At 40.4% G+C, this 27830-nt stretch overlaps 1 protein-coding gene across 1 annotated transcript; it reads left to right on the top strand.

Moving 5' to 3' along the window:
* The first annotated feature begins 308 nt into the window (after positions 1 to 308).
* fam204a (family with sequence similarity 204 member A) lies at positions 309 to 27343 on the top strand. Its single transcript, XM_084153214.1, has 7 exons — positions 309 to 691; positions 1143 to 1233; positions 1763 to 1805; positions 2245 to 2347; positions 9730 to 9819; positions 26558 to 26667; positions 27112 to 27343. Exons 1-7 carry the CDS (start codon positions 434 to 436, stop codon positions 27161 to 27163), a joined length of 747 nt encoding a protein of 248 aa, XP_084009340.1. The 5' UTR covers positions 309 to 433; the 3' UTR covers positions 27164 to 27343.
* Positions 27344 to 27830: the final 487 nt, after the last annotated feature.

Genomic DNA, 27830 nt, shown 5'->3' with positions numbered 1-27830 from the left:
TGACTCAAATAAAAAATAAAATAAATGTACTGACCTTTTGAAAAATACAATAGCTGCAATAGGATATGTCTTTTTAATCTAATCATGGAATACCAACACATTTATGGTGGTTATCTCTCTATAATTATGTTAATTCTGAGAGGGACTAGCGTTCAACATCTCGGCAATAATCTGAGATGCGCAGCGCGACTGTAATAAAGACGACCTGAAACGCAACCATGGGCTTTAGTGCAGCGATAGAATAACTGTTTTCATTGGTAGAGGATATATTGTTTTCCCCAATCGGAGCAGTTGTTTTGCAAGAGTCACAGTGTCCACCCGGAAGTGAAAATGTAGTTTTCGATGCATTTTGACCATTTTTAAAATATCCGTTTGTTTTGGATTATGACTAACACGTTATAAACCGAGTTGCTGTTGATTTGCCATTCTCAGCATGTATAGCGGACTTTTACCGAAAGGTCTGAGCGATGCAGAAATTAGTTCAAATGATGAGGACGACCAAAGACAAAGTGTTGTTGCAAATCAAGAAAAAACGTTAGCCTCAAACAAATGTCGTGCAGTTGGACTTTCGCGTGGTCTTAAGGAAAATTGTGGGACACTTGTAGACATTAGTTCTTCTCGTACCCCGCCCGTCATAGAAAATGATAAGTCGTTGGACTGCTTACCCGGGATTTCCGAGGAGAAGTGGCAAGTATGTCACACATGTTATGCTTGCTAGTCAGGTTATAGCTATCTTGCATAGCAAGCTAACGTTAGCTAGCTAGCTAGTTAGCTATGTCGCCTATAAACTATATAGCTAGCATCCCCTACTAATTTTGGACAGGCAGTCAATGAATGATGAAACCTGCATGGAAATCAAAAATGTGTTATAACAAAATGGCTGCATAGCCTGGCTGTACCACTTATTCCCGTTAACCAACATCAGCGCCACTTTCAAAAGCAAGTCAAATGTGGATAAGCTACTCATCTTTGTAAAGCTACATTGTATGTTTTTCTGTTTGTCTAAAGACTTCTACCATATACACATTACACAAACATAATTAATCAACTGTTGAAAGGGAGATTTTCATGATTTGGGTAAATGCTTTTATTGTATACATTGTTGTTGCTAAAAGTGAATGGTTGCACTTGATGTTCTTTAGAAATTTAAAGAGCTACAGAAGAAAAAATATGAGATCAAGACAATGAAGCTCCCCCAAAAAAGACAGCAGGGAAGACGACGGCATAAGAAAGGTAAATCGCACTTATTTTTAATACATACCCACAATAGCCACTGAAAAGATAACGATCCAGGACGTCTTTGCCCTGGTCAGATGTAACCTACTTGTCCTAGCCCAGAAATAATGGAAATGGGGAAAGAAGAGGGTTCATTCTGTGTCCAAATTCTAAGTGTCTCATGACCCTAACGTTAGTGTTTTTGTTAAAGTGTTTGGCCTTGTTAAATTCAAAATTGTATTATAATTACAATTGAGTTAATAGTGTTATGGCTATAAAAGCTGAACTGGAATGGATCTTAGTGGAACATAATTAAATAATATACAATTCCATTGGAAGTCACTGAAAGAAATAGTCAGCCAGTCTACCTCTTTTCACTGTTTTGAATGGATATGATCACAGTGTACATTAATATTTCTGAGGTCATGAGTTATGACACAATACGACGAAGGACTGTAAAATTGGGTGATTTTGATGAAGGACTGTAGAATTGGATGATTTTGGAATTTACAAGAGTCATTTCTTTGTGTTTCATGTCACTAAACAGATGATGAATCAGGGACTAAGAACATGGAATCAAACAATGAAAGGTAATGTAGGCCTATCTGTTTTTGTAAATGTATCAAAAAATCTGTTCAAACACAGTTCTATACAGTATTCCACTAACTACTAAAGAGTCTTCAAGGCTTAGTCCCGATTTTCCACCATTCTCCCGAAGTGTGCACTAAAGCTTTCACACTTTCTTGCATGGAGTTTAGAATGGTGGAAACTCCCTCCAGCCAATGCTTAGGCTACACCAATCCTATGCTTTAAATCCATGACAGGGAGTGTCCAAGTGCACACTTATGGAAAAGGGTGGAGAATCGGGACGTAGCCTTGTTGTTGGTGTAGGCCTACCTGAAAGCCTATTCTACTCTGGCTTTCAAAAAATTGAATTGGTACTTAGCACCCATTTATAGCCTTAACATATGCTGTAGTCGTGTACTGAACCGATAATAAACATGAACACTCATTTTCCTTCCTCACCAGAGAGCCTCAAGTGGAGCATGACAAGCATTGGGAAGGGCTGACGCAGTACTTTGGCATCAATGATAGATTTCAACCCCCTGCCTGTTACAAGCCTGCTCCCAAGGTAAAAATGTCTGCCTGTGTTTAATGCCATCAAATTATGGCAAAAGCATTGAACATGTTCTGTCTTTCCTTGTCCATGCCTGTGTAACTTCTCATTGTTTTATTAAATATGACAGGCGGATTAAGAGGTTTCTAGACTCAAACCTGACATTGAGTAAAATATAAAAGATTGTCTTACATTTAATGATAAGATTACCTTAATCTTGACATTGGGATGATTCTCCACTCTACTTTTTTGGTTGAGATTAAAGTAAGATGTAGATTTGCTGTAGAGAGAAGTGTCTGTACTGAATGTCTCTACAAATACCTGACAGCTCCCGCTCACCTTGTTTCTGTATGTGGAAAGCTCAGAGTGCACTCAGTACACGCACAATAACATGGGCTACTTAAAGTGTGAGAGGCTAATTGTCAGACCCATGGATCTAGCCTACATTTTGATGAAAAGGTGAATGGAAAATGGCATCGCAGACACTCACCTGCTTTTATTTGTGTATCTCTCAGCCATGCGTCTTTGTGCAGGAAAGAATAGATGAATAGCTGTTGTGTGTGTGTCCCCTAAGAATAGCCCTAATAAGCAACTCTTGGACAAATGAGTTAATTTCTTACTTGAATCCATTTAGAAATACATCTATGTACTTGATAAATCTGGTGTAATAGAACAAGAAAGAGACATACATATTTTTGATATGTAAATTGTCGTGCAAGCAAAATAGTTGCAGATATAATAATAGTTTATAAGATGAGGAATTTGTCCTAATTCAATGGGAAGTTCTTGTAATGCTTATTTGGAGTGTTATTTGAATTCCGTTTATCTCAAAGTACCATCAAATTTAGTTTTTGCTGCGTTTCTGCAGCAAAAACAGACTACTTTGAATGGATAAGATATATTTAACAAGAAGCTGAATTAAACAGAACTTGTGAAGTCAACATTCTCATTAGTGATCAATGTCATTTACACATTCATATTAGATTTTTAAAAATGTTAGCCTAAGTCAATTACACACTAGGCATTTAGAATCCATTTGGGTCTTTCTATAAACTACGGTACCAGTGAGAATTTCCTGTGGTGGACAACTTTTTACAGCTGTTAATAAATCATTGATAATAATCTGCAAAACATTTTCATATAATTACATTAAGATATAGGGGGGAACATAGCTATGTTCAATTAAATTCACGCTGGTCTGACCAATCGGAATCTATGCTTCAGGACTGTTTTGATCACGCGGACTGGGAAATGTTTCGGGTTGCCTCTAAAAGTGTCGGCGTATAACTGACTTGGTGACTTGGTTCATCAGGAAGTCCATAGAGGATGTTGTTCCTACTGTGACGATTAAAACTGATCCAAACCAACGTAATGCAAACAGAGGCAAAACAACAGTACAGGGACAAAGTGGAGATACAATTCAACGGCTCAGACACGAGACGTATGTAGCAAGGACTCCAGACAATCACGTATTGGAAAGGGAAAGCCAGCCACGTCGCGGACACCGACGCCTCACTCCTGGACAAGCTAAGCACCTTCTTCGCCCGCTTCGAGGAAAACAGCACCTTAGCCGCTGACGTGGGCCCCCGTCTCCCACGAGGACTGTGTGCTCCCGATCTCCATCACCGACGTGAGTAAGACAGTCAAGCGTCATAACCTTCGCAAGGCTGCCGGCCCAGACAGCTTCCCAAGCCGAGTCCTCTGAGCATGTGCAGACCAGCTGACTGTAGTGTTTACGGACATATTCAATCTCTCCCTATCCCAGTCTGCTGTCCCCACTTGCTTCAAGATGTCCACCATTGTTCCTGTACCCAAGAAAGCGAAGGTAACTGAACTAAATGACCAGTGGCCCGTAGCACTCACTTCAGTCATCATGAAGTACTTTGAGAGGCTAGGTAAGGACCATATCACCTCCACCTTACCCGACACCCTAGACCAGGGTTCTTCAATTCCGGTCCTGGAGGGCCGAAACACTTCTGTTTTTTATTTCTACCTGGTAGTTAATTGCACTCACCTGGTGTCCCAGGTCTGAATTAGCCCCTGATTAGAAGGAGAGGATGAAAAACAGAGGTGTTTCGGCCCTCCAGGACCGGAATTGAAGAACCTTCCCTAGACCGACTACAATTTGCATACTTCCCCAACAGATCCACGGATGACGCAATCACCATTACACTGCACACTTCCCTAAATCACCTGGACAAGAGGAATACCTATGTGAGGATGCTGTTCATCGACTACAGCTCAGCGTTCAACACCATAGTGCCCTCCAAGCTCATCTATAAGCTCAGGGCCCTGGGTCTAAGCCCCTTCCTTTGCAACTGGGTCCTAGACTTCCTGACGGGCCGATCCCAGGTGTTGAAGGTAGGCAACAACACCTCCGCCACGCTGATCCTCAACACAGGGGCCCGACAGGGGTGCGTGTTCAGCCCCCTCCTGTACTCCCCGTTCACCCATGACTGCGTAGCTACGCACGTCTCCTACTCAATCATCAAGTTTGCTGTAGGCCTGATTACCAACAACGACAAGACTGCCTACAGGGCGGAGGTGAGAACCCTGGTGGAGTGGTGCCAGGAAAATAACCTATCCCTCAATGTCAACAAAACAAAGGAGCTGATCGTGGACTACAGGAGACAGCAGAGAGAGCACACCCCCATCTACATTGACAGGGCCGCAGTGGAGAAGGTCAAAAGTTTCAAGTTCCTCGCCGTGCTTCAAGTCCCTCCACACCAACACCGTGGTGAAGAAGGAGCAAAAGCACTTCTTCAACCTCAGAAAGCTGAAGAAATTCGGCTTGGCCCTTAAGACCCTCACGAACTTCTCGATGCACCATCTAGCCCGGCAGTCTTGTGATTGTTAACATTTTGCTCACATTGGCCACGAAGAGCGAGATCACACAGTCATCCTTAAAAACAGGGACTTTCACGCAAGGCACAGTGTTATATTCTTCGGATTGAGAATAAGGCATTTAGCTCATTTGGTAGTTCTGCATCGCTGGGCTGGGTTTCCCTTTTGTAATGCGTTATCGCCTGCAAGCCCTGCCACATACAACGGGCGTCGGAGCCGGTGTAATAGGATTCCACCTTCCTCCTATATTGTCCTTTCGCATGTCTCGTCTGAGGTTGTAGTGGGCTTTCTTGTATGTGTCCGTGTCCTATTCCTTGTAAGCGGTAGGTCTTTAGTCCAGCACAGATATTGCCTGTAATCCATGGTTTTTGGTTTGATACGTTCTTATAGTCACTGTGGGGACGACATCATCTATGCACTTATTGATGAAGCCCGTGACTGTTGTGGTAAACTCCTCAATGCTATTGGATGAATCCCGGAACCAGGGCCTAAAATTGGTCCACCAGTCACTGTGGCAGGTAGATAAAAAAAATCTACCAGCCACTCAGATTTTCTACCAGCCAAAATTGTTTTGGTTGCCATAATCACATTTACATTTACGTCATTTAGCAGACGCTCTTATCCAGAGTGACTTACAAATAGGTGCATTCACCTTATAGCCAGTGGGATAACCACTTTACAATTATTATTATTATTATTATTATTATTTTTTTTTTAAATGGAAGACCATGCTTTGTAATGTTTCTAAAACAAGAAATGTATAAGTAAGAAGTAATGTGGTAGATTGCTCAATTTCTTTTGAATTTTTTGTGACCTGGGTCTTTTTACCAAAATATCAGACAAAATGTTCAGCTGCCTCTTTTTAAGGGTGGGAGGTTACCGTGGTAACGGGGCCACTTGAGTCGTGTCTGTGTGTGTGGGAGATTTAGGATCTGACTAGGGCATCTCTTCGCTATCAGTTGAAGCAGCAGACTCAAACTAACGTTTAAAAGCAACCGAGCTTGTGGACAAAATGATGTAAATAGCCAAGAAACACGAGGACAAAGTCTCACATTGTAGACTTGAGTAAATTAGACCATCTTTTATGACTGTGCAAATCCCCAAAATAATCTTTCAGCACTTCACTCAGAGCGCACAGCTCTCCCGCCAGGCAGTGTTGCTGCCTGAGGTGGGATGTAGGATTCATATTTCTTTGTGCGATTTGCAGCTATGAAACAAAACAGCAGAAATACTTTGAAAACAGCTACTGTAGCATTTTTCTACAATAAATCGCACATACTTTACTTTTTACTATTTTTATTCGCAAATGTAATGCTCACACTGTAGAGCCCTGCAAATTGACCACCCATCGTGGCTGATAAAATAGACATTCTTATCCGCCAATACCTAAATCTACCCGCAGGTGGCGGGTGTTAATGCCCTGCCACCCGCTTACAAGGAATAGGACACGGACATGGACACATACAAGAAAGCCCGGAACATATCCCAGTATGTACTAGCAAAACAGTCTTGTAGCCCCGCGTCTGCTTCATCCAACCACTTCCGTATTGAGCGCATCATTGGTACTTCCTGTTTGAGCTTTTGTTTGTAAACAGGAAGCAGGAGAATGGAGTCATGGTAAGATTTGCTGAAGGGAGGGCTTTGTATGCGTTTCTGTGTGTAGAATAAAAGTGGTCTAGAGTTTCAGCACCCCTAGTGGCGCATGAGACTTGTTGGTAGCAGTGAGGTAGGACGGTTTTAAGTCTTCCCGCGTTAAAGTCTCCGCCCACCAAAAACACTGGCTCTGGGTGAGTGGTTTCTTATTTGTTTATGGCCCCATACAGTTCGTTGAGTGCCAGAGTGGTGTTGGCTTGGGGCGGGATGTAGACAGCCGTGATAATTACGGATGAGAACTCTCTTGGTAGATAGAAGGGTCTGCAGCTTGCAATGAGGTATTCTATATCAGGTGAACAAAAGCTTGAGATTTCCCTCACACTTGAAGCAGCAGGAGAATCTCAAAAGAAGCTCATCCATCTTATTCTCGAGTGACTGGACATTTGCCAATGGAACAGACAGGAGCGCTGTTCGCTTTACTCTTTGCCTCAATTTCACCAGGACTCCTCGTCTACCTCGTCTACGCCTGCAGCGTTTTGGTAGCCCATGGAACAAAGGAATAGGTACCGGTATGAACAGTGGAACAGCTGAGACGGAGTTGACATCGTCTTTGAAGTTGAAATTGAGGTTAGTAACTGTCGATCTGATGTCCAGAAGTGCTTGGCGGTCATACACTATATATACAAGTAGTACAAGTATGAGGACACCCCTTCAAATGAGTTTGGCTATTTCAACCACACCCGTTGCTGACAGGTGTATAAAATCGAGCACACAGCCATGCAATCTCCATAGACAAACATTGACAGTAGAATGGCCTTACTGAAGAGCTCAGTGACTTTCAATGTGGCACCGTCATAGGATGCCACCTTTCCAACAAGTCCTTTCGTAAAATGTCTGCCCTTCTAGAGCTGCCCTGGTCAACTATAAGTGCTGTTATTGTGAAGTGGAAACGTCTAGGAGCAACAACGGCTCAGCCGCGAAATGGTAGGCCACACAAGCTCACAGAACGGGACTGCCGAGTGCTGAAGCGTCTGTCCTCGGTTGCAACACTCACTTCCGAATTCCAAACTGCCTCTGGAAGCAACGTCGGCACAAGAACTGTTCGTCGGGAGCTTAATGAAATAGGTTTCCATGGCCGAGCAGCCGCGCTCAAGCCTAAGATCACCATGCGCAATGCCAAGTGTTGGCTGGAGTGGTGTAAAGCTCGCCACAGTAGTCGGTAGTGGACTCTGGAGCAGTGGAAACGCGTTCTCTGGAGTGATGAATCACTCTTCACCGTCTGGCTGTCCGACGGACTAATCTAGGTTTGGAGGATGCCAGGAAAACGCTACCTGCCCCAATGCATAGTGCCAACTGTGAAGTTTGGTGGAGGAGGTGTAATGGCCTGGGTCTGTTTTTCATGGTTCGGGCTAGGCCCCTTAGTTCCAGTGAAGGGAAATCTTAACGCTGCAACATACAATGACATTCTAGACAATTCTGTGATTCCAACTTTGTGGCAACAGTTTGGGGAAGGCCCTTTCCTGTTTCAGCATGACAATGTCCCCTTGCACAAAGCGAGGTCCATACAGAAATGGTTTGTCGATATCGGTCAAAACCCACATTGATTCAAATACACTCATAATCATATAAGCCAGTACAGTCATCAGTCAAAAAAGAGGGTGTCTTGTCCTGCTCCTGAAATCTGCTCCTGCATTCATCCCAGTCATCAGAGCATTGGGCTAGTTGCATGTCTGACATCAATGTGTGCACAATTACAGTGATGATCTAATATGATACATTTCAGATTTTTTTTAAATAACATGGCCTACTTGTCAACAGTATGTTTATGGTGTAATGGAACGTTTTGCCTTGTGTGGTAGGTTTTGTGCGTTTTGACACACTTATGTAGGTGTCATAACCAGCCATAAAATAACGCAATATTTGTCAAAACAGGTCTAAACATAAGTGTTATGACCATGTTATGACAAGTTATGTCAACTGTTATGACATATTATGACATGGTTTTGACCGTGTCATAACGTGTTATGACGCTGGGTGTCAAGTGAAGTGTTACCTAGAATGACAAGAAATGACAAAGTAGCCTAGAGTGCTTATTCACAATATGATCTGGTGATCGGGTTATGAAATGACATGACAAATACATTTTGGTGTCCATATTACCCTACTCCTGCAATTTTAAAGGATATAAATGCTAGTCCTAGGTCTATGCTGTTGTTAGGCAGAGTTGTGTGTCAATTTGGCAATTTGTATTTTTGTATAAAAAAATAAAAAAAATGTCACACATTAGCCCCATTATTGATAGAAATCCCATTTACAGTATATTTTCTTTGGAACATGAACATTGTCTTTAATTCAGTCCACTTTGCCAGCAAATAGACCACTGTAAAGTTGTGGTTGTAGTACAGGTAGTTTTATTATTAGTTTTTCTGCAATTATTACCATATCATTATTAGGCTCAACTTGCTGTCTTTGTCCAAATTAATTTGAGGGATGAGTGTGTGTCTATAAACAAGTTGAGTCCTTGAATCATTCTTATGAAGATGCTTCCGAGAGGGCTCCCCTAATTTAAAACTACAACATCTTGCTTTTGTGTGTTCTGTGAAAGATGGACCGTTTTTTTTAGAAATGCTCTTTACTATACTTCTTCGGATAGTCTCCTTTTTTGGAGAACCACTCCGGCCATCGGTAACCAGGGGCATCTTTGCTCCCTCTTCTACTCCTGCCTGTAATGGAAATGTGTAATTAAAGAGTCACATTTATGTTTGGTAATCTCCAGTAGAATTTTTGAAGATTTCCCCACTAATATCCAATCAAAAAGGTTTTCATTTGTGAAGGAAAATCTACATATTTGTAGTAATAGCAATCATATTAAAAATAAGGCCCAGGGGACTTTTGAAGTTACTCTTTGATTCCCCCCCCTTTCTATTTCTAAAATCACCACATTTTCCCCTTCTCTCCAGTCCAGCTTAGAAAAGAGCATAGAGAGCGCCATCGCTGAAGGGGACTTTGGGAAGGCGGAGGAGATGAGCGACAGACTCGCCACTCGAGAGGTATGTTGTACCGATAAGAGATCTTTGGGGCGCTCCTGCTGTGACAAATTGAACTAATGGATCCTGCAAAGAAATAGGGGAACAAACACACACAGGCACACTTAATTGAGAAGTCCTGCAGCCCTTTCCCATTGAGTTAATGGAAAGCCCTCCCCCTTAGTTTTGGAGTTCGGCTGTGTCTAAAGGACTTTTGGCTCAGCTTTTTAATGAAGGGCTACATTGCTTTCAAGCCAACTGTTAAAACATTCTCAAGGTGCGAGTTTCATACCTTTGAAGTGCACAGGTCGCTAAATGCACTGCCTGCAGTTTCGAAACCCCTCGTCTTGGCAGGAATTGGGGATCAAGCGGTTTGAAGCTAATTTAGCAGAAAAAGTAGCCCACACACCCATAATTGCGGTTAAGAAGACACTGCTACTACTTTTCATAGTTGGGGATTACAGTATGTTCAATTGTCACAACTTGCATTTTATTAACTGAGATGTGATTCTCTTATAGAAGCACTGATATTAATACATCACTATAGCATACACTTTTCAGTCTGTCAGCCATGTACATTGTCTTCAGAAAGTATTCATACCCCTTGACTTATTCCACATTTTGTTGTGTTACAGCCTGAATTCAAAATTGATGAAATATATATTTTTTTCACCCATCTACACACAATACCCCATAATGACAAAGTGAAAGCATGTTTTTTGAAATGTTAGGGGGGGAAATGAAAATGAAATGCAAAGATATGTCATTTACATAAGCATTCACACCCCTGAGTCAATACTTTGTAGAGGCACCTTTGGCAGCTATTTCAGCTGTGAGTCTTTCTGGGTAAATCTCTAAGAACTTTCCACACCTGGATTGTGCAACATTTCCCCATTTATTATTTTCAAAATTCTTCAAGCTCTGTCAAATTGGTTGTTGATCGTTCCTAGACAACCATTTTCAGGTCTTGCCATAGATTTTAAAGTAGATTTAAGTCAAAACTCTAACTTGGCCACTCAGGAACATCCACTGTCTTCTTGGTAAGAAACTCCAGTATAGATTTGGCCTTGTGTTTTCAGGTTATTGTCCTGCTGAAAGTTGATTTCATCTCCCAGTGTCTGGTGGAAAGCAGACTGATCCAGGTTTTCCTCTAGGATTTTGCCTGTGCTTAGCTCCATTTCATTCCTTTTTTATCCTGAAAAACTCCCCAGTCCTTAACGATTACCAGCATACCCATAACATGATGCAACCACCACTATGCTTCAGGAATGTGTTGTATTGGATTTGCCCAAACATAACACTTTGTATTCAGGACAAAAAGTGAATTGATTTGCCACATGTTTTGCACTATTACTTTAGTGCCTTGTTACAAACCGGGTGCATGTTTTGGAATATTTGTATTCTGTACAGGCTTCCTTCTTTTCACTCTGTCAATTAGGTTAGTATTATGGAGTATCTACAATGTTGTTGATCCATCCTCAGTTTTCTCCCATCATAGCTATTGAACTCTGTAATTGTTTTAAATTCACCATTGGCCTCAGGCTGAAATCCCTTAGCCGTGTCCTTCCTCTCCAGCAACTGAGTTAGGAAGGACGCCTGTATCTTTGTAGTGACTGGGTGTATTGATACACCATCCAAAGTGTAATTAATAACTTCACCATGCTCAAAGGGATATTCAATATCTGTTTATTGTAATTTTGACCCATCTACCAATAGGTACCATTCTTTGCGAGGCATTGGAAAACCTACCTGGTCTTTGTGGTAGAGTCTGTGTTTGTAATTCACTGCTCGAATGAGTAAACCTTACAGATAATTGTATGTGTTGGGTACATAGATGAGGTAGTCATTCAAAAATCATGTTAAACACCATTATTGCACACCGAGTGAGTCCATGCAACTTATTATGTGACTTGTTAAGCAAATTTCTACTCCTGAACTTTTTTAGGCTTGCCATAACAAAGGGGTTGTTAGTCAGCTTTTCATTTTTTATTAATTTGTAAACATTTAGAAAAACATAATTCCACTTTGACATTATGGGGTATTGTGTGTAGGCCAGTGACAAAATAAAATCTACATTGAATACGTTTTCAATTCCGGCTGTAACACAATAAAATGTGGAAAAAGTAAAGGGGTGTGAATACTTGCTGAAGGCACTGTACCTAAACCTTCATTCAGGTAAACATTTGAACTTCAACAAAAGTTAGTCAATGCACGCAAATCGTGATGCTCTTCGTATTCTATCAAACATGAACCTTGTTGTCTATTAAAAATGTTGAAGAGGGACACGCACAGTAAGTGATTTGATTTTACATGCAAGCAGACTGATGTTGAAGGCTGATTATTGTACCCAGCATAATATAAAACCGACTATAAAATATGATAATGCAAGTGGCCATAGAAAAGACTAGAAAAATTAAATGACTTGCTTTGTGGATGACAGTGGCACCTGTAGTTCCAGAAAGCCTCTTAGAGCACTAGTGGATTTGGGTAGACTTAGCTGAGGTTCTTCGCCTCTCTGTAACCTCCCTTGTGGCTTGCCAGGAACATGAAGGATGGGCTTGACAGCAGTCTGGCAGCCATAGCTCACTCTGTAGCTGTGTTTACCTCATGATGAGAACAGTGAATTGACTGAAGTTATTTTTTTTGTGTGTGTGGGGGGGGGGGGGTGGGGGGGGGGGTGGAACTAATAACTAATAAGAAATTATCACTTACAACAGAATTGGTGAGACAGAGACTGTGTTCATTGTTCTGTAACGCTTTTTTGAGGCCAATATTAGCCTGACAGTAACATTTTCTAAATGACAATGAGAGCTGATGACAACTGACCTACAAATTCCACCTACGTCTTGTAAAAAAATATGGGAAAATACAGCAGCATACAGTACCATGAATGAGTAGGACATTGATAGAGATTTCACCATTAATTCTACTGTAGTATGTTAACTATGTTGCATAGAAGTGGATACTGATGTATAGGCTTGGGCGGTATCCAGATTATCATACCCTCATACCGACCTTGTGCCATACTGGGATATTCGGTAATACCGGCACAAGTACATGTAAAATCCCATAGAGAATGCTAACTAAATGCTAACTAAATGCTAACGATCACATTATCAACATTTTCTACAGTCTCTGACCTAAACTTTTTTCAGGACAGACATCCCAGCTCATAAAGTTATACAAGTAACTCAAAAATGCTACTCACAGTTTGCTGCATGCACAAAACAAATATTAGACAGCAAGGCTCTTGCTCCAGGAGGGGATTCTCTGCTGTTACTGGCAAGCAAAACTTGATTTTGGAAAAAGCTAACCTTTGCTAGACAGCTAACTAGCTACTAAATTAGCGAACGAAATGCACAACTGCAGAGCATTTAGCATATTTTAGACAGTTCACTTTAATACTTATAAGATATCTAGCTGGCAAACATTTAGTTGTGAATTCCAGACTGTAACTAGATCAACTGGGTGTGCTGCACAACAGTGAGTGACTCACAAGGCTCCGGTCTCTCGTCGTTGTGTGCTTGTAAACAAACACCATGTGACTGTGTACTACTGGTAAGCTTCATAATAATTAATTATGTGACAGCTGAAATGAAGAACGTGATCTTTATCCCCTAACATATTGCACAAATTCACTGTAGGTATTTACCTAAAAAGTAGCTACAAATATTCAAATTTATAAAAAGAACTTCAAATAAATAGTTTTGACGGTATTGAAAAACCATCCCGTGGCTATTTCCAAATACCCCCGTATATGGTATATATACGGTATACCGCCCAAGCCTACTGATGTGTAGGGTGGCAAAGGGAGGGTATATTACTGGTAACTTTCTACGTTTACCAGTAAACTACCAGATTTTTAGTAACTTTCAAGTTTTGGGGGGAATTTTAGCACAGTGGCCTGTTTGGGTACTTCAGATTATCACAGGTGTCTGTAATTATTTCTGTCCCTTTGTGTGGCCTTATCACATGTCAAATATATGAAATAATAAAGAAATGTGATTCTTTTTTTTATTTTGACATTTTAGTCATTTTAGCAGACGCTCTTATCCAGAGCGACTTACAGTTAGTGAGTGCATACATTTTCATACTTTTTTCATACTGGCCCCCCGTGGGAAACGAACCCACAACACTGGCGTTGCAAGCGCCATGCTCTACCAACTGAGCTACACGAATGTCAAAGCTGTAAAACATTATCATAAATAAAAAACATCAACTTAATGAATATCAGTGGTGTTTTAATATGACTTTCAGCATAAAATATATTTTACATTTTTTTATATAAATTATATTTCTTTGTTGTAAGTGTTTTGGTGCCAAGCTGGTGGCAGTTGTGAAAAAAGTCAATCGTTGGAAGAGTTGCAGAGTTAATAAAAAATAATGCCGTTGTTGTTTAGATGTTTTTAATTCATTAGGGTATTTTCTCTTGAACCATATGGTCTATCCACTAGAACCTCTTGGACAATATGGACACAGATATAAAAAATGAGTACTATATATGAATATATTTTTAAGAAGTTACTCAAGTATAAATTACCAAAGTTGCCATAGATTACCTGTTAATTACCAGTAGTTTTCCAACCCTACTTATGTGTTACTGCTGCAATGTCCCTTTTTCAAAGATGTTTTGCTCAGTCTCAGTAGTGCATGTTGGACCGAATAAACTCTATCTATACTGTGGATAAACTTGAGAGAATTGTAGTTTGCTACAGATGGCTCAAGTGGCTGCTGGAAGCTCCTAGGTTGCAGCTTAAATTCCTGTGTTGGACACTTACAGAACCGAAAGTCTATTAACTGTAAATCGCTTTGGCTAAAGGTTGTGGCTACGTGGCCATAATTATTGATAAATAATAGCATGTGGTGTATGAAACATGCTCTGGAGAAATGTAAGTGGAGAATTCTACACCCACATGTCTAATCCGTCTTGAGTTCAACATCATTGCACTGTGCAAATGATGTTGGAGACACTAGTGTTGATTCCGGACAGTCCTATGGTGAAAAACATTTAGAGCATCAATATTCCCAACTGGGGCCAGAATCAATTTCAAGGTTATTATTGAAGAGTCTCATTTGATACTGTATGTAATGGCTTATATGTTTAATTTGTTTACGGTCATAACACTTGAGAGACATTATGTTAGGCTTTTTAGTGGCAGAATAGGTTTTTAACACGGAAAGAACGGAAAAGGAATAGATAGCTGTGAAATACTATCCCCCAAGGCATTGTTTGTAAAGAAAACCTAGTACACTGTGAATAACTACGTATCACAGAATTTTCATACTCAATCTACCAGCATTGCACTTATCTCTTTGAACCAAAGTGAAATGGCTGAAGATTGAAAGAAAGCCTGTCAAAATGTTCCTCCAAATAAAGGAATTGTTTGTTTCTGCCGTGTTTTGAGCTTGCGCAATCAATTAATTATTTTTTGTTGCCTTTACTTTCTTCTTTTAATCTGAATATGAAAACAATTTGGTAAAACCTTTTTTGAACGCTCCTTACAAATTCTCTGATACATGCGCTTTCATCTGTCCGAGTTCTGAAACACACTGCAAGGATATTACAGGTTGCTTTGAGATTGTGTTCTCATTAAAGTATATATTGAAATATTCTCCAGAGGCTGCAATTCTTTGTTTTAGTACTTTTTTTTTTTAAGCTATGTTCTTCTTAAAAGTTGAAGTTAAGTATTAAGTCCACCAAAAGGTGATACAAAGCAATCACGTTCCTTCGTAGGCATCTGTTCATATTATTAACTGGTACCTTACTGAGACTGTTTTTTGCGGATGAAGCCTTCAGTTTTACATTTTAGAAAACCATTGTTTGCAGATAGGATTGGCAGTCTTTCTTCTTTTCTCACGTGCAGTTTTGTTTGTTGATCTTTTGCCGAGCCGTTCTTTTCTTGTTTCTCAAAGGCCGGTATAGAAGTCCCAAAATACTAGGAATAGCTCCTGGCCCCTAAAATACTTCTTAATACTAGTTCAGTATATTAAGTGGTGCAAGTCTTCCAATAAGGGCACTTGCGACTCCATCCTTTGATTATTGAACATTATTTTACACAGCTGTAGGTTACATATAGAGTAATTAATTAATTCCTTGATTAGCGTAATATTAAGTGCTATATATAACTCGCACACCCTCTGTCAAGAGAGTTGATAGGATTCAGCAGCTCTATTTGAAAGATGGATTCCAGAAAGCATTCCTGAAAATGAAACAAAGAAGGCTGTATTCGGTTAAAACTGATATCCAGTAGTACAGCAACTGTTATAAGAGTTCATAACAGCTCATGGCTCCTTATAACTGCCTACACAAGTGCATAAATGCCTATTATTCATTCATAATGCATTACACACATGTGGTTTATAGAGTTGAACAGGAAACCCTAACCATAGATGTAGGTAGGTTAAATAGCTATGCTCTACTTAATCCAATGCTTATTGCAATTCACTGCCTCTTAAGCAGACATCCATCCCGCAACAGTTGATCATTTCCCTCTCCTGTACAAACCGAGCAATAAGCTCCCTTTTGAAATACTCTGCGGCAGTACTTTATAGAGTAAGTGAGAATAATACAAGACAAAAGAATGTCACACCATGTTAGTGCTTCCAGTTTCCCCCTAGCACTGATCACAGCTATTAGCGTAGCATTACCACTTCAAAACAGAAACTCTCTAGTCTGACACAATAGGAGGGCGGGAATTGTCCTTTTCAGGAATTCCAGAAGCTAAAGAATATGGAAATTCTGGAAAGAAACACCTGCATGGTTCATCATAACCACTTGGCTAACCACTGGTAGACTAATGTACAGATCCCAGAGAAATGACACTCTTAAGCATACCATAGATAGTTAGGAGTGACATTTTGAACACAGGAAGCCAAGCCAAATGATCTACAGGTGCTGCTTGTGGCAATCCAGATTCTTACAGTATCTAAATAAGGTGTAAAGTACCAACTTAACAGTCATCTGGCATTAGATCGTCGGTCTGAGATATAGGCCTAGAGCCATGTAAATGGTGGTTGCTTGAAGGCCCATCCTTGTCCACAGGCTAACTTGCATGGGGTTATCAGCACTTCTCATACCACTCAAAATGATTTGATATTATTATAACCCTCATTACTTCTACCATTTCAATGAAACTAGAGATATACGAAAGAATGCTGAACCACCCATGACATGCATCCCTTTAGAAAGCACTGTTTAAGTATTGTGAAACAAAGGTGGCACAACAGGCTTTGTTAGGCGAGACATGGCTAGTTAAGCGAGACAAAGAGCTGAACTAAGTGTTTCATGTTATTTATGTTATTTGTGTGTTCTCCCTTTTCAGTACCTTCGCCTGCGATGCCGCTTGTTTGTAATACAAATGTAATGAGCATTGCTTTTGTGGAAAACACTCGTTATCAGATTTGAGCTGTCCCCGCCCCACATCAGAACATGAGGCTCTCTTCCTCTACCCATGCTAGGCCCCCGGGCGACTGAGAAACAGTTAAGGAAAGTATTTTCTTTGTTCATTTTTCCTTCAGCATAAGCAATTTATCACAGAATGAACTTTTATTGTATCTCACATTAAATGTTCTCCCATTAATTTTGAAATGGGTACTAAGCTTTTATCAAATGCTCGGGAATCTCATTTGGATTATTGTATTTCATTAATTACTTGATAGACAAAGCATACTTTTCAATGTAGATTTTTGTGCTGTTTAATTAATTAGCATGTTTTCTCTTTTAATTAAAGCCATTTTTTAAATTAAAGCCCACAGCAAAACACATATATAATTTGTTTGTAATTAGGCCTTAATTGGTGGTAGTGGAAGCTTAGCACTCTCGGTTTCTTTTTTCATGATTGCCATTTTATTGCCAGTCAGTCATTAATTAAACTGTTTTTCTAATTAGCTTATAAAACTGTTGATGGTACATTATTGTAAGTGTGAGTTCAAAGCTTGCTAATAAGCCTTCCCTACTCAGAAGAGGCAAGATAATGGAATATGTACAAAGCGGGCAAACTTTCAGACTCTTTTTCAGTCCCTAAAGATGACATTATCTAGCATCAGATTGTTAGGCAACAGAAAAATAGAGACATGCATTATACCACTGGCTGTTCGGCAGTATCTTCCCAGGAGTGACTCTCTTTTTGCATGTCATGTAATGCTGTTTGTCAAATTGGCAGCAAGATTACATAAACCTCTTACACAACTGCCCCCTGAACGACAATAATGGTAATCTTTATTGAGAGAATATGACAATGCATCCTGTATAAAAAATAATATGGGCAGGATATACAGCTCATGGCTTTCATTAGATAAGCAGTCAAATGGTCTCACCAGACAACCAATGGCAGTAATGCTTTGATGTACTTGGACTTATGTTTTTACACCTACAGAATAAGGACTCTTTGTCGTCACAAAACATTTGACTGAAATTCTATATTGACCAATAGGGATGTGCATCTTTTCCTTTTCAAGACGATTCGATACGTATCTAGATACATGGGCTCCGATATGATACAGGAATGATACGTTTTAGTTTGAAATGATTCGGTGTGGTTCTGTTTGATTAGAGGAACGAATCGATGTGTTTCGATGCGATACGATTCGATGCACTAACATTTGTTGCTTAACACATTCATTTTCCATTCTTAATTAAAATCTGCTGATGGAGCTCATGATCTGGGCCTCTGAGCTGGATCTGTCTGAGCTGACTTCTGTCTGTGTGTGCGTGCGTGTGATTGTATATACAGTGCTTTCGGAAAGTATTCAGACCCTTTGACTTTTTCCACATTTTGTTACGTTACAGCCTTATTCTAAAATGGATTAAATAAATACAAATCCTCAGCAATCAACACACAATGCCCCATAATGACAAAGTGAAAACAGGTTGTTACAAATTTCTGCAAATGTATTACATATAAAAAACAGAAATACCTTATTTACATAAGTATTCAGACCCTTTGCTATGAGACTCAAAGTTGAGCTTAGGTGCATCCTGTTTCCATTGATCATCCTTGGGATGTTTCTACAACTTGATTGGAGTCCACCTCTGGTAAATTCAATTGATTGGACATGATTTGGAAAGTGCATGTCAGAGCAAAAACCAAGCACAGGATTGTGTCGAGGCACAGATCTGGGGAAGGGTACCAAAAAAATTCTGCAGCATTGAAGGTCCCCAAGAACACTGTGGCCTCCATCATTCTTAAATGAAATAATTTTGGAACCACCAAGACTCTTCCTAGAGCTGGCCGCCCTGCCAAACTGAGCAATCGGGGGAGAAGGACCTTGGTCAGGGAGGTGACCAACAACCCGATGGTCACTCTGACAGAGCTCTAGAGTTCCACTGTGGAGATGGGAAAACCTTCCAGAAGGACAACCATCTCTGCAGCACTCCACCAATCAGCCCTTTATGGTAGAGTGGCCAGACAGAAGCCACTCCTCAGTAAAAGGCACATGACAGCCCGCTTGAAGTTTGCCAAAAGGCACCTAAAGACTCTCAGACCATGAGAAACAAGATTCTCTGGTCTGATGAAACCAAGATTGAACTCTTTGGCCTGAATGCCAATCGACACGTCTGGAGGAAACCTGGCACCATCCCTACGGTGAAGCATGGTGGTGGCAGCATCTTGCTGTGGGGATGTTTTTCAGTGGCAGGGACTGGGAGATTATTCAGGATCGAGGGAAAGATGAACGGAGCAAAGTATAGAGAGATCCTTGATGAAAATCTGCTCCAGAGCGCTCAGGACCTCACACTGGGGCGAAGGTTCACCTTCCAACAGGACAACAACCCTAAGCACACAGCCGAGACAACGCAGGAGTGGCTTCGGGACAAGTCTCTGAATGTCCTTGAGTGGCCCAGCCAGAGCCCGGACTTGAACCTGATCTAACATCTCTGGAGAGACCTGAAAATAGCTGTGCAGCAACGCTCCCCATCCAACCTGACAGAGCTTGAGAGCATCTGCAGAGAAGAATGGGAGAAACTCCTCAAATATAGGTGTGCCAAGCTTGTAGCGTGATACCCAAGAACACTCGAGGCTGTAATCACTGCCAACATTTCTACAAACCTGTTTTTGCTTTGTCATTATGGGGTATTGTGTGTAGATTAATGAGGGGGGGAAAAACAATTTAATCAATTTTAGAATAAGGCTGTAACGTAACAAAATGTGGACAAATTCAAGGGGTCTGAATACGTGAGTCGTATGAGAGCCAAACAGCTTTTGTCTGTAGCTATACAAATTCATGAAACCAAAAATGAGCTTTTTGGTCTTAATTCAAGGTTAGGGTTAGGCTAAGGTTAGCAGTGTGGTTAGGGTTAAGGTGAGAGTTAGGTTTCAAATCTGATTTTAAGTAGAGAAAATGTAGTTAACTAGCTGTGTTAACTAATGACGACCCTGCACTTGGCCGCCTTGTCATGGAGCAGATAAAAATATGTTGTCCAAACTGGGTTTCTTTTACCAGCAAATTATCATAATTCATAATCCATTGGGTAATTTGTTAAATTGAAATGATTTTTTAGCTAATCTGCATAAAAATCATAAATGTTAAATTGCGTGATATGATTGCATTTTAGAACCCCACTCCCCCTGTCGCTACAAGATTAATGGTTTTGACCAATAACGTTTTAGGCAAATTCATTTTGGATGGCCAGGTGTGCAGGGTTTGCTCATTTTCTACCATTTCATTGATCGTAAAGAGAAATCTCAACCCTCCCGGGGCACCTGCCATACAAAACGAACTCTTGCATTGCTTCAATACACGCTCCAAACCGTTCAATAGTTAGGTTATCCATATTACCAGAGCTTAAATTCGTTCTATTTCTATTGCGGATTCGCAGTCGCAATTTAGATAATGCATTGATATATAGCTAGCTAGCTTGCTGAAATTATAACCAAGAGAACAAAGAATATAGCTATTTGATAATGTCTGTGTGCGTTTCCAAATATGAATGATGTCTGGAATCCGACACTGTTTCACTGGAATTATCAAACGGCAAGAGTCAGACAAACATCAACATGTCAACAGCTCGAATAGGCACGGTTTAGCTGAGACTCATCTCTTGACAGGTATTTCTTTTTCTGAAATAATGATTGTCTTAACTGAAATGGTGCTCACATAACTTTCATTAGCTAGCTAAGGTTAGCATGCTAGCTAGTTACACTGACAGCTGTCAGTCAGTGCCCTATTTGTTGTTATTTCTCTGCTACACTTGGAAATCACCACAACGTTCCCACCCCCAATTCCTGAATATGTATTACCAGCCTGCGTCAGTCTTCGAGGTGGAACCTTAACAAGAATTTCCGCTCTAGGTCAAGAATTACTCGAAAACAGTGCAGAACGGCATCTCGGAACGCACAACTCGTCGGTTCTTGTCACGGATGGGCTATTGTAGCAGACGACCACCTCGGGATCCATTTCTATTAGCTAAAAACAAGAAGAAGCGGCTCCAGTGGGAACGAGATCACCAACACTGGACAATTAAGGAGTGGAAAAACATCGCCTGGTCCGGACGTTGCGTCATGCAGATCAGGATTTGCCGTAAGCAGCATGAGTCAATGGCCCCATCCTGCCTGGTGTCAACTGTACAGGCTGTTGGTGTATTGGTGTGGGAAATGTTTTCTTGAAACACCTTTGCTCAATTGGTATCAATGGACCTATGTTTCCATGCCCCGAAGATTTCAAGCTGTTTTGGAGGTAAAGGGGGTTCCGAACCGGTACTAAATGGGTGTACCTAATAAAATGACCACTGAGTGTATAGCACAACTTTGAATTTCACCCCCATCTCATAATCGAATGGTTTAGACATTTTACATTATTAGACAGTTTGTACGTTTTGATGGACTCTTCTCCCACGTTTCGACCATGCAGTGCGTGTAGCAAAAGTGATTTCTGTCCTTGTTATGAAATGATCAACATTACCCTGTATATCAAAAAAAAAATACCATAGATACTGATTGTTTCAAGCAAAACTACCAAAACAATTGCTGATGGTGAATCTGAACAGTCGAAATGAAATCTAATCTAGGGTAAACCCCGATATGCATGTAGCCTACCTATAGCCAGATGAGAGTTGTCTCCGGCGGTAGCTTAGGCTGTTTTTATTCCAGTAAAACACCTTTTTCAACAGCGCATTTGATAAAAATAACCTAGCAAATTACATTGGTTGTCACTCAACTAATAAAGCCTAATATTGCGCAAGCCATTTCACAAACATGTGAATGCTGAAGGTGAAGCGCAGATGTGCCAAATGAGGAATAGACCTACCTCTCGTTGGTCAGCACGCGAAGCTGTGAACAGCGTACAGTTTAACTAGGCTACTGATATTGCCTGGGGTTCTTCGGCATGCAAAATGACTGTCAACATAATTACATGCTTAGTTCGACACTGAAGGAGAGGACACAGTTGTCACAAAATATGAGGTATTTTCAGAAGGTATAAAAAGTCATTTGAGCAAAACATTTTTGTGAACCGGCAATTCGTGACGTTTGAATCGATTTTCTGACTCCGATGCATGCTACATTTGGATCAGTTTGGGGTCCCGCAGACCGATGCACTCATATTGTAAACATTTGAACCGGGGACCGATGCGTATCGGTGAATCGTTACATTCCTATTGACCAAGTTTCACCCCTGTCCAGGACTTAAAACCCGGTTCCTGCAACCAACACCTTAGCTTACCAAGGGATCCCAACCTTTTGACAAAGTTGATAGGTGTTGTGTTGAAGTCGCTACACTACCCCTCTTCTACACTTTCCTTCTCCATCTCAAGTTCCTAATGCCTGGGCACACTTTCGATGGCCTCACGGTAGCGCCATCACACTTCTGACACCAATTCGCAAATTCAGTTGTAGCCCTGACCGGGTCTCAGACTTTGGTCATGGGATTGTCATCCCAACCCCTGGTAGCCGTTATGCCGAAAGAAACTCAGAACCTCTTGATGAGGTACTGTAGCTAGGTGTTGGGTTAAAGTAGCTACTATGTACAATATATTGCGTGGCCCTACACACCATTTGGCTCACAGTGAAATAAGAGCACATCAGCATAATCTTAACACTTGTATAGGCAAAGCTTTAGGCCTATGCATTCAATTTGAGCAAGACTTCACTCAAATCATTGTCAAGACTTTCGGTTATCCATTATCTCTTTGATCACGAATGTTTTATTTTCTACACATACACAGAATATTAACTTTCATGTTTCCTCCCTAGCTTTTTCAGGGGGTTGAACTAGACCTAATTCTTCTTATCAGCATAGTCATTTCTTTGTTTAACCTGCACAGATAGGACAACCAATAATTGGAAATAGATTGAATGACATCAAAGCAATTTAGTGGACAGACTGCTTTATGCTTCATTGTCCCAGTGATGCTTTTACGTGTCATAAACAAGGTCAATTTGAAGTAAAACAATCTGACTTTTCAGACTAGAAACCCATTTTCCTTTTTTCCTCCCTACCTCGATTCTTCGAAATTAGATTGAAATTACATATGAGCTGCTAATCTGATATTCATTCCATTCTTATATAGCCCTGCTTTCCAAAGTTGACTAAGGCCACATTATTTAGGCATTAAGGTAGTGTGATAAGGGAATTAGGCTGGTCATTAATCGTTTACACGTCAAATGCAGCAGAGCAGCTCGGGGTGGTGATTTAGTGTGGCAAAGCCACATAGCCCCTGTTAATCCACCTCTCACACGTTTTAATTGGAAGAGGCTTCCCTGGATAGGACATTTATGAATGGGTTTAAGGCCATTTCTTCCTTAAAGCCATCATTTATTTGATGTTGTTAATACCAGCTTGAACATTGTATTCGTATAGAAAAGCATTTGTGTTTTTAAGTTAAATCGTCCCTCCCTACCATTGTCTTTTGAAGCTGCTGTTGTTTGTAATGTGTATCTTGGGATATCCAGAGATCCAGGAGTTACTGATAACTATTCATTCTGTCATTGTCAACACTGTATGCAGTCATGTTTTAACTTCAGTTTATTTTAGTAAATACTTTCTTAACACTTCTTTTTCTTAAAACTGCATTGTTGGTTAAGGGCTTGTAAGTAAGCATTTCACTGTAAGGTTGTATTCGGCGCATGTGACAAATAAAATGTGATTTGGTAAACTGGTAGAACTACCGGCATGATCCCCAATGTCTTGCATATTTTGGAAGGGATGTCACTGACAGAAGACCCATCCATGCTGTCCATGCAGTAGGCTATGGTGTAGCATACAGGTCAGCTCAACGGGGACTATGACCAATACCTTGCATTACTCAATACTATATTGTGTCAATACAATGGACATGTCTGGACATGCCTTATCTTTAATATGGTCTGTGCTGAAGTGACATATAGTATAGCGAGGCCCCGTATTTGGAGGTCCACTTGAATCTCTATGATGACCCAAACATGAGTGACAACAGAAAGCTTTACTATTGTCTTAACCCTCCTAGTGGTCCTAAGCTGCTGCAGCGGCAGTATAATGCAGCATGAATATGCTGCCTGCAAACCTTCCAAAGGTCACAGTATTAATCCTTTGAATAAACCTTGTGTTAAACAGAGGCTGTGCTCAGGACAGACTTTTTAAAGAAAAGACTATGGTTTTGGTATCGGACACAAAATCTTCGTTTTATATGGGTTTTAAGGAAACATAGATTGGCTTGTGTGACTGCCTTAAACAAAGAACACATTAGTTTTTTCTGTTGTATAGGCCCATGTCTTTTTTCGAGCTTTGTATTTTTTATTCTGGCAGCAAATTTTTTTCATTTCTTGTGATGTGAAAGGATTTGGCACTAAGATGCAGGGGGAGGGGGAGAAAAAATCCTGAAAAGTGGATCAAAAAAAGTAAATGAAAAATAATGTCATATTACTGAAAATATGAGAGGCTAATTTGTGCCGACTTTTTGCTAATTTTGTTCTCGCCACAGAAAGAGGAGCCGTCACCTGCTCGGCGCCACAGCGCTGACAGTGCCAGTGATCCATGAAATAAGCTGCCGCTGGCTTTGTTCAGATAAGAATGAACAAATCTGCACAATGTACTGCTCTCGGAATCTCATTTTCATACTTGCATGCAGGCTAAAAGAAATAAGCTGTTTGCAGGCTTGATTAATCAGACATTTGAGGGCTTTTTTGTCTCTTTGATCTGTTCTGTCGCCTAGGTAACTTGGTTGACATTAATGTTGAGCCCCAGTAAAGACAATCAGGGATTGTAGACTGAACTGATAAAAAATTAAAGACCTTTAACGCTTTAAATATAGTAACCGCTCAGTGGCTGCATTTGAAAGAGAATAGAGGGAAGGGTGGAGGGCGTATGTGAGAGGGTTTTCATTTTGGTTTCGGAAGAATGTTTAGGAAGGCGTGGTTTCTAGACCTTTTGCATTTAAAATGATCCACACAGGAGAGCAGGTTAATGTGGGTAATCCTTGTTGTAAAGAATATAAATCAAAAGGAGCCATTTAGCGTCCTCCGAATTCATTTTATTTTCTCTCAAAACTATGCCTTTTACCCAATTACTTTATTTTTGGCAAATGTCCCTTTCGGAGATTTGTCAACAATTGAATAAATCTTCTGATATATGATCCCAGCGTGTGCCACAGCCAAGCAACTGCATTTAGTACCTACACCACTTAAACATGGTGCTCAAAACGCCCTGGTGAGCATTATCTGCTGGCAAATCTACTCCCAACATGAGAATGATCACCCATTATAACTTTCCCTTTCTCCAGCAAAACATGATTTATTGGCTTTAAAACCTATAAAAAATGGCAAGGAATTAGAAAACTGTCATAGTATGTTAGCTTCAGGTTATGCAGACGCTTTTACAAATCTTCCAAGTGACTGTATAGATGAATGCCTCAAGGGCCCAGCCAGAGCCCAGTACTTGCAGCCAGCTGAAGCCCTTATCTTAAATCCAAGCAAAGTACCATTAATCTTTTTGAAAGACCTTTATGGCTTTTAATGTATCCCAAATTAGAACATTTTACACCCTTGGTTCCTGAAATATGGTGATAAAAAGCCTTTAGAGTTACATTTGTCCTGGCTGCTCGCTCTGACCTGCTTAATCCCAGCATGCATTAGGAGATATTTTAGTTTCAGTCTTTCTAATAAAGTTTATCCCACTTAATTATAATTGAAAGAAAAAAAATCACCAGCAGGTTTTTTTTTTCCAGTTGAGAAATGGTGGCACATTTCTTCATTACCTTAAGACTTTTTTTATTTCCCCTGATTGTACTCTATGAATTTTAGAAAGGGTGATTTGTTCCAAGTGTTTATCAAACTTTTCCTTCGGTCGAATAATAAACCTATCTCCGGAGTGACAGGATTTTTCCTTTTGTTTCTCGTGCTTCTGTGTGACTGGGGTTATTGGGATTATTCTGCTCTACAATACATGCACTTCCTCCATGGGATTTGAACAAAATGTGTTTGCCACTTGCAGTCACGTTCATTCCTTTAACTTCTCATTTAAAGAACTGCACAAGGTCTCCTTTAGTGTACATTCAAACGATTTAGTAAATGTCATGACATAATTTTTTGCACGTTCATGGTAAATGGTTGACTGTCTTGTTTTCGATTACTGTTAAGCAGTTGTCTGTGTGAATGTACCATGTTTTTTCTTCACCAACCCACGATCTACGTGCCATCATGGCAGTCATTGCATCATGGTCGGGGTGAGACAAAACGGGGACTGGAGGCACTCATGGGAAGCCACCCTGACACATCAGTTGGAAGAGCTCTGCTTGCCAGAGAGACTGATTTACATCCTCTAATGGGCCTTGTCTTTGTCTCTCTCTCAATAGCTGGCCGTGAAAATCGCTCAAGCCGCCGATTGCCGTGACTTTGTGCAAAGCAAACAGGAAGCGGAGGCTTCGCGGGCAGCCCAGAAAAGGAAGAAGCAAATCGCTTGGGGGTTTGTTGTCTTTTTCCTCTCCTCCCCACAATTATCTCCTTCATTTCATTTACGTTCAATCGCAGTTTGTTAGCGACATACATTTATTATGCATATTTGCCTAGCTTGCCAGCTTCTTTCCCACTTATTTCATGCACAGGTATGCGTACATGCTAGCTTTCGCCTATACAGAGAAATCGCGTACTGTAGCCGTCTCGTAAAATTAGATGGACACCATTATGAACTGTCACAGTGGATGTCATGGTTCGAATATGTGTAAAATCAACATATAAGAACAACACTCAACTTACTGTTATTTCAAGCTCTCGATAACATGGAAATATGTATATTTCATACGGAAATTAATTGTTGTCATTTCTGTAAAAGAGAATACATTTTGCAGGATTTTTATTACAAGTACTCAAAATAGGTTTTTGCTAAATCAGTATTTTAATATTGTTTCAGGTTTGAAGCCAAACAAAGATGGGAAACCAAAAGCAACATGGGCTATATGTGACATAAACCGACGAGAAAGAAAATGAAGGTTCTTGTAAAGATTTGTGTAATTTCTCAGTTAATTTAATAAAGTTTGTGAGAAAATGTCAAGATACTGTACAGAACAATAACAATAAAAAAACATAAAGTCTGTATAAGATGAGAATTATGGAATGTTCAAATTAATTCTCTGAGCACTCCATGGTGGCTGCTGTGTGTGCTGTTTTCCATTACATTTCTGTGATTTGAGCATTTCTGGGCCTTTTTTCTTCAAATTAAATCTGGTGTACATTACTGGATGATGCGTTTATTTATTGCTGTAAAGTGGGTTAATCATGAAGGCGCTCCTTTCTTCTGAGGAGGTAGAGAAAGAAGAGATTAGGGTCCTAATGCAATGTACAGGATAATGTGCGATAGGATTTGCCAGTGCAAAATGAAATTTGGCTGCTGTAAACTGTTCTGAGCAGTCATAAACTGTAAATTGTGTCAACAGAGAGGGTATGAGACATGAAACAGAGGCTTTGGCGTTGGCCTTCACCCATGCTGAGAAAGATGCCATTGTTCCTCAGCTTAAACAAGAAGCACAGGATATTTCTGAGAAGCCTGCTCTATACCTGTAAAGAGTTTGAGCGATGAACAACGTTGTTGTGTACCCAGTAGATGTGATGCTCCTCTTTATAGTTTCTTTG

This window comes from Coregonus lavaretus, assembly GCF_964263955.1.
Source record: "Coregonus lavaretus genome assembly, chromosome: 36".
NCBI classification, from domain to species: Eukaryota; Metazoa; Chordata; class Actinopteri; order Salmoniformes; family Salmonidae; genus Coregonus; species Coregonus lavaretus.
This window is presented reverse-complemented; position numbering and strand designations above follow the sequence as displayed.

Coding starts and splice junctions, on each gene's coding strand:
- fam204a (XM_084153214.1), top strand. CDS start 434: ATGTATAGCGGACTTTTACCGAAAGGTCTGAGCGATGCAGAAATTAGT. Junction 692..1,142: donor TTTCCGAGGAGAAGTGGCAA/GTATGTCACACA, acceptor GATGTTCTTTAG/AAATTTAAAGAGCTACAGAA. Junction 26,668..27,111: donor AAGAAGCAAATCGCTTGGGG/GTTTGTTGTCTT, acceptor ATATTGTTTCAG/GTTTGAAGCCAAACAAAGAT.